The following is a 13,775-nucleotide window of genomic DNA, read 5'->3' as shown; positions in this document are numbered from 1 at the left end:
TAACATTTGAAATGCCCGCCGTCTGAAACATGTTGTTTTTCAACACTGCTTTGGGGTCCATGTGCAGCTGACATATCAGCTGTTTCTGTCTTTCAGTGGCCCTGCATTTACTTCTTAAAAAAATGGCAGTGCGTGTTTTTGGCGTAAATTTAATTAAAACTAACAGAAATTTGCTGCAAAATGCTTGCAAAACTCCTGCCACGACCTTCGGTCACACGGTGAGTTCAACTACAGTTGTTAAACAACCTCCATCATTGATGATTTTCTTTCCGGTCTTCCACAACGTTTGCATAACCTCGTAGGCGGTAGCTCAATTGGCCACCGAAGTGACTGTCCAGGCTTCGCCGGCGGCTGTACAGAAGCAAAAGGTCAGCAAGGCCATGCGAGCGTACCTGAAGAGGGCCAACGAACACGATGAATTCATGAAGACACAACATCTGGAGTTCCAGATCGGCAAGCGCCACTTGGCCAACATGATGGGTGCTGATGCCGAGACATTCACTCAGGAAGACATCAATGTATGTTTAGACAGTATGTCTTTATCCGTCTCGAGACTAATAATGTTTCTGCATTCACAGGAAGCTATTTCTTATTTATTCCCATCGGGCTTGTATGACCCCAAAGCCCGGCCTGCCATGAAATCGCCAGAGGAGGTATTCCCCGCCCGTAAAGCTGCCGAGTTTGACGAGACAGGCAGGCCCTTCCACAGTATGTTCTACACCGGAAAGCCAAACTTCTTCCAGTTGCTGCACGTGAGTTTAATATAGTTCATTATTTATTAAACATTTCATTCATTTCTCACTCATTGTCTTATTTCGCAGGATATTGTGGAGGAAACTAGGAAACTGGCAGATTTGGAGGAGCGCATGCTTAGGCGCGGCAACAAACCTGACGAAAACCAGAAGCTGTAAGTCATGGTTTACACTTAAATATAAGAAGAAAGTTTATTTATTACGTTTATAATCTGCAGGGAAATGTCGGGCTTTCAGCTGCTGCCGAAGGACCAGTTGGAGCTTGTCCTGGTTGAGAGCATTGCTGACATTGAGTACTCGAATTTCACAAACTCCATGGATCGGCTCATTGCCTCGCCCTATGCCTACAAGAGCAAGGCGTTCATTGAGCGCTTCTTGAAACCGCTATTGGATCAATCCAAGCAACTGGAGGTGCCCAAGCCGAAGATCGATGAGCAAGGTCGTCAGTTCATAACCACATACGAGTGTCTGCGAAAGACTGCCAGGGCAGATGTGACGATTCGTCTGCCAGGCACGGGCAAGATCAGCATTAATGGAAAGGACATATCCTATTTCGAAGACGAGAACTGTAGGGAACAGGTGAGTTCTACTTTAGTGAGAAGCTAGAGGGGTTGGAACGTACTTAGTTATGGGATTAGTGCTTGCCACAATTGTAGAAAAAAAAAACTCTTCATACCAATTGGTATAGCATATACTTTATTAAGAATAGACACTTTTATTTAATTAGGATTTAAACGATTCTCTGACGACTACTCCACAACGACAAAGACACAGCCTGTAACCAGCAACAAATCAATCCTGCCAACTGTCCGTCTCTAACTCAAATAACCTCTAGTTACACGATAATATTTGTAGGGATAAATAACTGCTAGTTCAACAATAGTACTTGTATGGATAATAGTATGTATGCTGTGGTATGGCTATATTGAATAGGGCGCCAAGCGCATCGATATCAAAATTAGATTAACTACAGTTCGCTACTACGATAATATCAACAATATTCTGGGACTTAACTGGAATCCTTTTGGGATCTCCTTACGTCTAGGAAACTACTACGCCAAGGTTTATTCGTTTATTTCCGCAAATTGTGCTTCTGCTGGTTGGAAATGACAATTAGCAGCTTGTCGATCACCTTGCTCGCCTGCTGCTGCTGCGATATGAGAGCTTGCTTCAGCTCCTGGATCTCCTGGGTGAGGAACTCGATCCTGTCTGCGTTGTCGTCGATTTTGGTAGTCAGAGTATTAAACTGGCCGGCGTCCGGATCCGCATCCGGAAGGACGTACCCAGTTGTGGCGCAACCATTATTGTTGTTATACTTGTTCTTGTACGATAGATAATTCTCGGCCGAGTTCTTCGAGGAGACTGTGTGCCCGAAGTGCTTCCGCATCTTCCCGACCTCGTAGGCCTTCATAAGTATATCCCGGGGCAGGCGTTTTTCGCTCGGATTCAGGGGTTTGACGCACAGCACCACCCTATAGGCTTGCGGAGAAACCAGGGCCGTGTAGTGCAGGAGATTCCTCAGCCAGGTGGGCAAGTAGCCGTTGAAAAGAGCCGACTCTATGTAACTGATCAGCTTGGTCTGGCGCACCAGCTTCGAGAGACCCGCCGTCTTTTTCAATCCCTGGATGTCGTGGACTGCGATACCTACTAGGAGGTTCATCAGGATGATGGTCACGAACAGAAGGAACAGCACGAAGGTGATCTGTGCACTGACCTCCAGGAGAAAGGGAGGGTCCTTGCCATCGGGATCGTTGATTAGCAGCGACAGATCCTGTTCGCCGATCATCATGACCAGAACCGTGATGAAGCCCATGAAGGGATTGGCGAACGAGGAGGACGATGGGAAGATCACGCAAAAGCTAATGGTGAAACCTATCAGCATGCAGGAATAGGCCATAAACAGCTTGGCGAACTCCCCTTGCACCCTCGTGTACATGGCCACGTAGACGTCAAACACTGGCAGCTGGCCAATCATCAACATAAGATTGGTCCACCCGAGGAGCACCGCAAAGGCGCCAATGTGGTTCTGGAACGTGTACGTCTGCTTGGTGTAGATGTAGGATATGACGAAGACACTGGTGATCACGAACCACTCCATGATGTTCTCCACTTGCGTGACGTAGTGCTTGAACGAAGAATACCCTGTTATCCCGTATAGCTTTCGAAATATCTCCACAATGGTGATGGCAACCAGCACCCACCACTGCATCTCCATCACGAAGGGATTGTTGCGCAGCATGTCGCCGAGGATGGACTGCTTTTGGCAGAGCTCCTGTGCCTGGATAGTCGTGTTGTCGTCCTTGCTGCCATTGTAGCAGTTGTGGGCCAGGGCCGTCAGAACGTAGAGCGTTAGGAAGAGGACAAAGCTGAAGCAGAAGATCAGTCGACCGATGTAGTACTTCCGGATTTTGCCCCACTTGATGTAGAGGAACGAGGAGCACAGTGGGTGCTCTAGGATCTCCTTTTGGCCTTCGTCGACAAAGGTGTTCAGGTAGCTGATCTCGCGCGGATGGCAATGTTGCAACAGCTGGCGAAAGTCGAGCTCCAGCTCCACCTCGCGGTTCACTGGATCCTGGAAGGGATTTTCTCAATTTAGAGACTAAAATGAACAAATATCACAATACTAACCTGTGAGTGGTGCAGGGTAATAGCCGCATCCAGTTTCTGCCTGATCATGGCCACCGACGCTGGCGTCTTCCTGGTGATCACGTTCAGGGCAGAGGTTCCCTTCTTCGACTTGGTGGTCACATCCGCCCCGTGGAATATCAGCATCTCCACACACTGCACCAATCCGTCCAGTGCTGCCAAGTGGAGAGCCGTAAAGCCGTAGATGTCCTTGTGGTTGACATTGGCACCCCACTGAATGAGGGTCTCCATTATGTCGTAGGCGTTCTCCGATTTCCCCACGGCTGCATGGAGGGGAGTACGGTGGTCGAAGTCCTCGGCATTGGCATCGGCGTTTCCATTCCTCAGCAGTGACTCGACGCACTCCAGGCTGGAAGTCCTGGCCGCCAAGTGGAGGGGCGTAAAGCCCCGGTGGTTCTTTAGCTTAGCATCTGCTCCTTTGGCCAACAAAAGATCCACGCACTCCACATTTCCCTCATCCGCTGCCAAGTGCAGAGCTGTGGACTCCTTTTCCCGAATGCAGATTCGAACGTTGGCATCGGCGTTGGGAGCATTCAAGAGAGCCTCCAGGCACTGGATGTTGCCCAAGTCAGCGGCCAGATGTATAGCATTGGTGCCGTTCGGCTTCAGCGAGTTGACATCGGCGCCCTCGCCAATGAAGATCTGCAGGCACTCCAGGGCGTTTGATCTGACGGCGCAGTGCAGGAGGCTCTCCTCGCAATTGGGCTTGTTGGTGTCCTTGGATATGTCGGCGCCGTTGTTGATCAGGAACTTGGCCGCCTCCGCGGCGTTTCCGAAGGCTGCGCAGTGGAGCGGCGTGTAGCACTTGGACTGAAGATTCACGTTCAGCCCCTTGGAGACCAGCAGGCCCAACGTGGCCAGGCAGCCACTGAAGGCACCCAGGTGCAGCGCCGATATTCCATTCTGATCGCAGAAGGTAAGATCGGCTCCCGCCTCCAGCAGGCCCTCGATCAGATCCCAGCGCTTGAGGTAGCAGGTCCACAAATAGCTGAGGTTCTTCTCCAGCTTCGAGGCTGACTCGAAGTGCGTCCGAATGCTCTCGGCCACCACGTTGCCCTGCTCGATGTCCTCGAAGAGCCGCACACGTCCCGCCGCGCTCTTCATCTGGTCGATCAGGCTGATCCGGAGCGTGTCGTTGCATATCTGAACGCTCAACTCGCTCGTCGGCTCCTCAAAGCTGTCGTACATGCTCGGCGCACTCTCCGCCGGCGGGGATGGTCCACACTCCATGTATTCGAATTCTCCAGCGGTTGGGTACTGGGCTTCGATCATGGCGTCAGTGTTGTTCCGCCATCGCACCATCAAATTGGGGGGAATCGATTTGAAGCTGTCATGGGTACACGATAGGGATAAGTGGGATTTTTTTTTTAAAGGTAGGTATTGCTATTTTTTTGGTGGTATTTAAAAAAAAAGGTTGTATAGAATTTTTTGGTTATAGTTATTGGCACTTATTTAAAAACGAGTTGTGTTTTGTATTATGTTATTTTTATATTTATTTCTTTGATGGGATTTAAAGGATAGGAAAGCCTATCATTACTATAGGATAGGATAAGTTGTCATTACTATAAGATATGATAGGATGGAATAAGTTATCGATTCTATAGGATATGATATAATAGGATAGGATAGACTATCATTATAATGGGATAAGAAAGAATAGGATAGGTATTTATTCCTATAAGATATGATAGGATAATCTACTATTACCATAGACTATGATAGGATGGGATAGGCTATCATTAGTGTATGATTCAATAAGATTTGATAGGGCAGATTAGGAGTTGATATCCAAACACCTGCGACTTGTAAAAGAACTGAACACATAATCACATCACAGATAGCAGTAGTTAAGTGTTTTGAGGCTACCCCTTAAAACTAAATCACACTTGATATGATAGCTTCGGTCTGAATCACTTTCTTGGGCTCTTAAACAAAGTCATTAGACGAACTCGCACTTCTCTTTGTCTAAGCCCGCCTTGGGGAGCGGGCTTTGTGAAACTTTTTATGGATTTGTAAACATATATTTTCCATTGCTAAAACGCCACTAAACAGAGTTCGAGATCTGTTGACTTTTCGAGCATGCATAATTTTAAATAATTATTCTTTTTTTTTTTTTTTGCGCTGAGAGTTATGCAAAGTTGGCGGTTTATTTTAAAGTCAAGTTTTTTCTACCGTCCACTGGCTTACGCTGATGGATTCACCGACTTCGGCGAGCGATTTTAGTTTATTTTCTTGATCGCCAGCACAGATCTGCTCAGCATAGTCACTCGGTGCATAATTTCAGACCTCGTTCATGGCCAGAAGCTGGTGCACTTGTTGTATAACTACGAGCATACATAGTACCGCCTTTGTTGGTCACTTAAACAGCGAAACTACGAAACTGGGAAACTGGGAGACTGGGAGACTGGGAATCCGGCCGGATTGAATACCTACATCGTTTGCAGCCATATCCATGGATGATGCCAATTCGCCAGTGAACTGTTTTCAATTTCTAATTTCATTTCCGAAATACATGGGAGAGTCCGGCGCGACAGTCGACCGACCGACTGACTTCCCGACTGATTGACCCCGCCACAAGGTGGTACTGGACTTACGGGGATCGGATCGAATCGGATCGAGCGGGACGGGGCGGGACGGGACGGAAAAATTGTCTCACAATGGGGCCTTTTGTGGGGGGCTTAGACAATTGTATCTAACGGGCGGAAAATGCAAAATGTTGTGTGAAAAAACGCGAATTTTTCACTTCCGTTTTGTTGTAGTTGTTGTGTCTATTCTATCCGATTTTTTGGCCCTTGTTTTAGTGGTTATTGTTGTGCGATCGTGCGACGATCACTTCGAACTCGTTCTAGCTTGGGGTCGTCACTGTTTCGTACACTCTACTGGCCAGAACCGAACGCGTCCGCCTCCATTGTTGTTTCAAAACCGACTAAACTCGATGGAAAAACCGTAAACCTCGGTTCAGTCGTCGATCAATATTGAAAGAGGTGTAGTTGGAGAGTGAGAAACCGGCCAGGAGAGATTTCGCTAAACGCTGGGGAGAGTGAATGCCGGGGGCTTGCCAGAGATTTCGGTGATTTTGGGCGTGAGAAAGCTCGGCCAAGAATATCATTGGCTAAGACAGGGGCATGCCAGTAGTTTTGGTCCAAAAAGGTAATATATAATGGTAGTGTTGGGAGTTGTACTTCAATTGGATTGAAGGAATGGGAATATCAATTTTTATTATGATCATTATAATAATTAGTTCTTGTATGTTATCTGAATAAGAAGACACTTTTAAAATCGTCCTATTGGCATTATTAGTTACCATCCAAAAATAATCTTTAAACTACTTGTTTTACCAAAATATACTTTAAGTTTTCTATTTATTTTCAAGGCATTAATAATGGTCTAAGATGAAATATATTTAATATATAAATATATTGAAAAAGGAAGCTTGAAACTTAGAGTTTCGAAAGCGTACTGTTATCCCCCATTGATTGCAAATTACCTTGCATCTGGTTTTGTGTAAAATGTGTTTTTTTATATTGTTGACTTGGCCAATACATTTTTGGCATAAATCATGGGGATGTTTCCGCGTCTTTTGGAACGCGACGGACGACTCATGGCTTTTGGGTTTGGAGTTGGGTTTGGCAATCACACCTGATTGTGAGTGTATGGCGATTTTGAATACATTTTATTGGTAGCCAGATATCTCTGCAATTGCAACTGGCGAGGTGACAACTCCAACTGGAACTTACCGGTTATTTGCATTATTCTCCGTCAGCGGCTGTTCCACTTCGGTCTTGGTAACGACACTGATCGAACGTGTCATGCGGCGGGGTTTGGTGCTGCCCTCCTTGTAGCCGAGATTCTCCATAGTGTCTGGCCGAAGTTGTTGTGCTTTGGTATCTGGGTATCGCCGTCGATGTCAATGCTACTCTTTTTTTAGCAGTTGCAATTAAAACGCGCAAAAATGCGAAACACTAAATGCAAATCAGTTGGCTTGGTAAATGGCTTTTTCAATATCAGTGGAGGCTCTGGAGGCAAGTCCCAAGATTTCAATGCAAGATCGACATTTTCAGCAATCTGCAACGAAAGATGGAAAGTTTATAACCAAGAAATGGTTGGAAATCTGAAATCCCCCTAGTCATTTTAGATCCCCATACCAAAATCCAAGTTTCTGAACTCTACGGCTCCCAAGTGTCACACTGTCTGAGTAACTTTTACCAACTGTCCGGGCAAACGGACTGCGGCACTCGTGGCTAAAATTATCTAAGAGCCTTCCGTTTTGACGCAGCGATAAGAGGCACACATCATCACTCGTCTTACTAGATATTATCACCAGACTATCTGGGGATTTATCTTAAAATGCTACTGTTTCAGAGCTCCATTCCTCAGGCTTTCAAAGGTGGACCCAATAGTCATGCGGTAGGTGGGGGGAAATGAAAGCCTCTAGATTCCAAAATCCTCCTGGTTTTATGAATAGCAACTGATTAGTATAGCCCCAAGAATGCATGGCCTATTGATTAGCTAATTCAGACCCTTAAATAGATGTTATAATCTCATCTTATTATAAATTACTACTGTTTGTTAGCTCTTCTCCTATTTCGTCTTAGTTATTCATGTATTTGTTTTTGTACGCCCTCGCTTTAACATTTATTTTTTCGAATACCTATTTATTTTGATCATAAAACTACTTTGTGTATTTAACTAGATTATAATCACAGCTTTCCCCGCTCACTCTCACGTGAGCTAAGAATAGCGATAATCATAACGCTTATTACATTGGATTTACTTTGCTAACGAAGCGTTAAGCTTGTTTAGGTTCCATTTGATAGATTTACTTTTGGCATCGGATTACCGTAAACAATTCCCGAGAATTTCGGGAATACTGCAAACCAGTTTGCGAAATATAAACAAAAAAGAAAAACAGAGTCTCAATGTTTGCTTGGCGACAATCGGTGTGCTGGGGACTTTCTTTGATTAGCCAAAAACAATGAAAATCTGGCGATAAAAACAAGGTAACGACGGGTTTAGAAAAAAAAAACCTCTAAACAAAATTGAGCTAGCTTAAATATGCCAGCAAATTAATCAAATTCTGTGCGTCGTTGGCAAACCAGTTTTGGCCCCATTGGGGGCTGTAGCTGTCTGGAGAGTCTGCGAGGTCCAAAAGTCGCTAACAGTGTGGATAAATATTTGACGAAACGCCCCCGTGTGATTAAAAAAATTTGCTGTCATTTCTGGCACATTGTGTGAATTACTGGAAATCTTCTTGTCAATTAATAAATCTCTACCAGGCCTACAAAAAATGTACATGAATGCCTGTTATTTGGAGCGTAACACGGGTCGGATACGTTACGCATTCCCGGAAGCGCCATTTTCCGATTACCGGATGATGGCCGGACAGGTTGCGGCCATTTTGGAAAACTGCGACGCTATCGAATGGAAATGGCGATTGCCCTAACGATCGTCGGGGGCCGTTCGTTTACTTTCTCGCTTATTTTTTCACTGCGCGTTTATTCAATTATAATTGACATCAATTTGGTACTTTTTCTTCTTCGCTCCACTCCGTCCGCCTTTGTACGGGCCAGAGTGTACGGATTATGTGAGCAAACGCATCGGACTAAGCTTTATTTTATTTTTGTGTTGCTTTGATAATGCCCTTGAACCTGAATCGCGTGCCCAACGGCCCCACATCTGGGACTGGCTGGGGGTACTATTTTCGATTTACTATAGCTATGTAAGTGTACTCGCTGGCCAATGTAGCTGCAATTGGGCTTTTGCTTTTATTCGCAAATTAAAGGATAATGCAGCCGACAAGTGACAAAAGGCAGAGTGTAAACAAATTTCAATTGCTATTCATGAGCTTATCTCGCTTATAGAGATTGCTCACTTCATCAGCTTCTAATGGGAATTGTTCTAAAAGATCTCAAGAGGGTTCTACGCCAGTTGGGGTTTGTAATATAATTAATCTTGAAGAAGATCTTGATGAGAGAAATATTTGACTAATTTATCTAAATTTCAGTTCTTTGTTTTCCGAAATTTCACTTTACGTTTGATTTTACGGGTGATTTTAGTGGCAAGTCCAGTGCCTTCGTTTCAGGATCTGTTGCTGCATTTTGATCCTTAAAGTAATCTGCGATTGGTATTTTCCAGAACAAGTAGCTCGATGCTTAGCTTCTCTTCGGTCCGTGTAAAATAATCCGACACTTGAAAAGCGCGCTCAACGACGTGAGATCAACTGATAAAAGGAACTGCGCCGAAATGGTATTGTACGCGATATAAGACCCAAAACTAAGTTGAGCGAGCGACAATGAAGTAGATGTACACTTAGTCTATATACTATATCCATCGTATATCCCCCCATACAGATGTGTACTTGGTGGGACGAGCGGCAGAGCGACATCTTCGGGTCTTTCGTCGTCGACTCGTGAGATCAACTATACTTTTCTGGTGTCAAACTATAATATTAATTTAAATCATAAGATGTCGTCGCGAATTTTCTACTAGCCGGTAGCCGGCCTCCCATTTGCCACCTCCCACCCACAGCCCACTACCGATGACAGTCGTTCCACGGAATATTTGGAATAGGATTGGGCATCCCTGGAAGTTGGGGGAACCAGTTTCCCCACAATTGCCTCGTCACTTTTCTGCAAAATTGTTTCTATTTTTATCCCATTTAATGAAGATTTTTTTTGTCGTTCATTCCAAGCTTTAATTGCCAGTTTGCTGTTAATTCGAAAATCTTGTTCGCAATTTTATTATGTTTATTATTTTTGTTGCTGTGCCGTGAAGTCATCTAATAATTTGTTTGAACCAATCGAAGCCCCCATCTCTTTCTGTCGTCCGTCCCAAAACCATTAGGAGATTGATGACTTCTGTCAACCTGCCTTCACAAAAATGTCCAAACAAAAATACGTATTAATTACTGTGCTTTTATTTCTAAAATGTTGTTTTTTGTTCATATTGTTTATTATTTTTGTGCCCCCAACCGTTAAGGAGTTTCCGTTTGTGAAGCCCTACTAGGCCTTGATTCCCACTCGAATCCGACAAAAATTGGCACAATCAAATTAATTATTGATATTGTGTGTTATTTTCAAGGCTGTGATACGATACTTTATTTTTCTGTAACATTTTAAATTGAAAAATGGTATATATTTGTTATTCAGCAGTATAGTTTCTATGCTATTGATAAGATGTGCCATTCCTATGCAAATACCTAACAACTATGTTTAATTATGTGTAAAATTAGTACTTTTTATCTATCTATAGCCAAGAATTTGTGGAATTATTATCTAACAATGTAATCGTGGCAGCGCGTGCCCATCAAGCTTGGGGCGATGCAATTATCCGCACTTGATGCAATGCAGTAATGCAGTAATGAACTTATAATTTGCATCACACCTACAAAAAAAAACCTTTCAGGTCCCGTTTCCGCTCCCGGTTAATGCCAAGCGGTTTTTGCAAAAATAAATTTCGTTGTTTTTATATTTTATTAGCAGTTGTTTAAATTAGCTAACGATTTTCAATCACTCTGTACAATTACTGGAAAGTTGGGGGCCTTTTGATGTCTCTATAGAGCTGGGTTATGGTAATCATCGAATTCTAATTTTAAAAATCATTATCTTTCTATTTGCAGTTGCTCTTTCCGCTGCAATTTAGCGAGATGTTGGGAAAAGTTGATGTGGAGGCCAATGTGGAGGGCGGCGGACCATCCGGTCAGGCCGGTGCCATTCGCTGGGGCATTGCGATGAGCTTGCGCAGCTTTGTTGATCAAGAGATGATTGAGTCAATGCGTCTGGGTAAGTGTCTCCAAACCCCTCCATCTACACTTTCGCGCTAATTGCAATTTATGTTCAATGTTTGTAGCTGGCCTCCTGACACGTGACTACCGCAGACGCGAGCGCAAGAAGTTTGGACAGGAAGGGGCACGCCGCAAGTACACGTGGAAGAAGCGCTAAACGAACACGTGAATGTGCAACACGCTATTTTTTTATATGGCAGTCCTCATGGCTTTAATAAATGTGAACAATTAAAAAGACCTTCTTGCGTTCTTTCATCTACATTTGGTCGAGAGGTCTGAGACCCAGGATTTGTATTCCTTGTTGCAGTGTCTTCTTCGCCGCGTGAAAGAGGAGCAGTCTTTGGCTTTGTTTTTGCCTGCAAGCTTCCTGCTTTACTGGCAAACGCTTAAGAGCCCTGCTGGTTGCGTTGCTGCAAAATAAAAGATAATAATAACTAAAAAATGAGAGCACTATCCTTCTTACCAAAGTCCAAAGAGATAGTTGACCAGCACACACGTCTCCAACTGCTCCTTCGATTGCCAGACGTTTTGATCGAAACGAGCCAGTTCGTAAACCAAATCCAAAGCCTCCAGTGGCTCTGTGGCAAAGTGATCCCAGCTTGGCTTTATATCTTCCAGATCAACTTCTTTAAAATTTTCCAGTAAATTGTTTAGGCGGCAGTGCGTGTATTGAAGCTTAATGCCTGTGTCCCCATTGACTTGAAGAGCTTGTTTCCAATTGAAGTCGTAATCACGCTGTCGGCGCTGTTTGAGGACATTTACTAACACCGCGGAGACGCCAAGAATATCACAGACATGCTCGTCATCAAAAGAGGTATTTTCTTTGGTTGCTGCAAAAAGGATCAGAGTAAAGTATCATACTTTTTGTATTTTAAATCCAGCTCACTTGCGCTTATGTTCCGTTTTTCCCTCATAATATCCCGAGCTTCATCCAGCACGTCCTTTAGAAATATAGCCGTTCCCTGGCGAGTGCTCATCCCATGGATTCTTCCAAATTTAACATGTTGCAGGTTTTCCAAACTTAAGCGATCACTTAGACTAGATGCTGTCTTGAAGAGAGCATTGAAGTGATCTGCTTGCCCATTGTCCACCACATACAGTAGGCGAGAGAAATCAAAGCGATCCAATCGTGTAAGTAGAGCAGCAATGTCCCTGGCCAGATACAAGGTGGAGCCATCGCTTTTGATCACTGGAATGCGCCTACCATCGACAATAACAATCTCCCTACCATCCGATTCTCTGTGCAAGAGATCAGCTTCACGCATCCGATCCAAAACAGCGCGTATTTGTTGCTGGGAGTACTGGGACTCCCACTCGTAGCTGTCGAAGTGGACACCGAGTCGGCTGTAGACTTTTGAGAGGTCTTCTATAGTGTACTGCCTGTACTGTTGCCACTTTTTGGCCATCTTCTCGTCGGTGCCCGCTTCCAAAGCAGTGAAGAGATCCCGTGCCTGCTGGGTTATTTCTGGACTTTCTTCTGCTGCCTTGTTGGCGACCACGTACGCTTTGTACAGCGTTTCAATGGGGGATGTCTGCATGGTCTTGTCACTCACATTGTTGAGCTCGACTCCCAGCGCCAGCAGACCGAATTGCGTGCCCCAATCACCCAAGTAGTTCAAGCGGGTTGTCCGGTAGCCCAGATGCTGGTGCAGATTGGCCAGTACATTGCCAATTATTGTAGAGCGCAGATGTCCTACGTGAAAAGGTTTGGCAATGTTCGGCGAACTGTATTCAACCACGACATGCTCTGAATTGGGTTGAGGTGGTGGATTGGATTTGTTCCGCAAAACATTCTCCACAAATGCCTGCGGGTGCAGCTGAAACTCTACCTTGGCTGCATTGCGTCCGGAGCTGGGAACTGTTCTGACCTTCTCTATGTAGGTGTCATCAAATCGGAGCCCGTTTACCTCACGTAGTAGCTCATCTTCCTGTTGCGCAACCGCAGAAGGAAGAATCCATTCCAGGCTCGGCCGGTGGCCATTTTGTAGTATTTGCTTCTTCACCGGGATCTCCAGAGCATTGTAAATGTTATTTAGCTGTGGTAGCTGAATGAAGATAGGATTCGTTATAACAGGTAACTCGGGTTTGAATCCATTTCCACTCACCTGTTTGCAAATTGAGCGCCTTATGCGAATCATCGAGATGAGTGGTGCTTTACCTGGGGGCTTTATACTTCCCCTTATACTATTTTGCACAATTCATTTGAAGCAAAATTGCTTATTTATAGTAGTAAATTATAAATATATAATAAAATTATAATAATATTATAGTTCATGTGCTAAAACAACACAGAAATATATAAAAGACCGATAAAAATATCGATTTTTAAAGTTTTTTGACCATTTCAGTTGGTCACACTACCAACACACTTCACAGTCTTCGAACGAATGGCAGCTCTGCCGCGAAATTCAAACTATGAGAGTAAATTTATTAATGAATCTCATTGCTTAAATTTTTATATTATATACAGACAATGGAGTTTGTAGTCGTATAATCCTTGAAAAAGTATTAACGTAATAATTATAATCTGTAGGCACGTTCTTTTGATGAATAGGGTGAAGGGATTCCCTGGCCAGTCTGATAACATGGAAAGC

The 13,775-nt window shown here is 44.4% G+C and overlaps 3 protein-coding genes across 6 annotated transcripts; 1 reads left to right on the top strand and 2 right to left on the bottom strand.

Annotated features, from left to right (window-relative positions):
• The first annotated feature begins 60 nt into the window (after positions 1–60).
• LOC6499641 (28S ribosomal protein S9, mitochondrial) lies at positions 61–11,418 on the top strand. The gene is made up of 7 exons (XM_001954203.4): positions 61–218; positions 303–518; positions 579–752; positions 822–907; positions 971–1,331; positions 11,017–11,179; positions 11,247–11,418. The coding sequence occupies exons 1-7, from the start codon at positions 123–125 to the stop codon at positions 11,336–11,338; spliced, it is 1,188 nt and encodes a 395-aa protein (XP_001954239.1). The 5' UTR covers positions 61–122; the 3' UTR covers positions 11,339–11,418.
• On the bottom strand, positions 1,432–9,655 carry LOC6500956 (transient receptor potential channel pyrexia). Of its 4 annotated transcripts, none has more exons than XM_014911332.3 (4): positions 9,431–9,655; positions 7,136–7,463; positions 3,381–4,725; positions 1,432–3,324 (listed from the first exon to the last, which is right to left on the bottom strand). In XM_014911332.3, exons 2-4 carry the CDS (start codon positions 7,252–7,254, stop codon positions 1,825–1,827), a joined length of 2,964 nt encoding a protein of 987 aa, XP_014766818.1. In that variant the 5' UTR covers positions 7,255–7,463; positions 9,431–9,655; the 3' UTR covers positions 1,432–1,824. The 4 variants fall into 4 exon arrangements, with proteins under 4 accessions (XP_014766818.1, XP_014766820.1, XP_001954240.1 ...); XM_014911334.3 differs by having other exon boundaries at positions 9,443–9,655; XM_001954204.4 differs by lacking the exon at positions 9,431–9,655 and adding an exon at positions 7,544–7,644.
• LOC6500955 (probable arginine--tRNA ligase, mitochondrial) lies at positions 10,852–13,493 on the bottom strand. The gene is made up of 4 exons (XM_001954202.4): positions 13,287–13,493; positions 12,068–13,226; positions 11,645–12,011; positions 10,852–11,591 (listed from the first exon to the last, which is right to left on the bottom strand). The coding sequence occupies exons 1-4, from the start codon at positions 13,317–13,319 to the stop codon at positions 11,438–11,440; spliced, it is 1,713 nt and encodes a 570-aa protein (XP_001954238.1). The 5' UTR covers positions 13,320–13,493; the 3' UTR covers positions 10,852–11,437.
• Positions 13,494–13,775: the final 282 nt, after the last annotated feature.

The sequence above is a fragment of the Drosophila ananassae genome, chromosome 2L (genome assembly GCF_017639315.1).
Source record: "Drosophila ananassae strain 14024-0371.13 chromosome 2L, ASM1763931v2, whole genome shotgun sequence".
NCBI classification, from domain to species: domain Eukaryota; kingdom Metazoa; phylum Arthropoda; class Insecta; order Diptera; family Drosophilidae; genus Drosophila; species Drosophila ananassae.
This window is presented reverse-complemented; position numbering and strand designations above follow the sequence as displayed.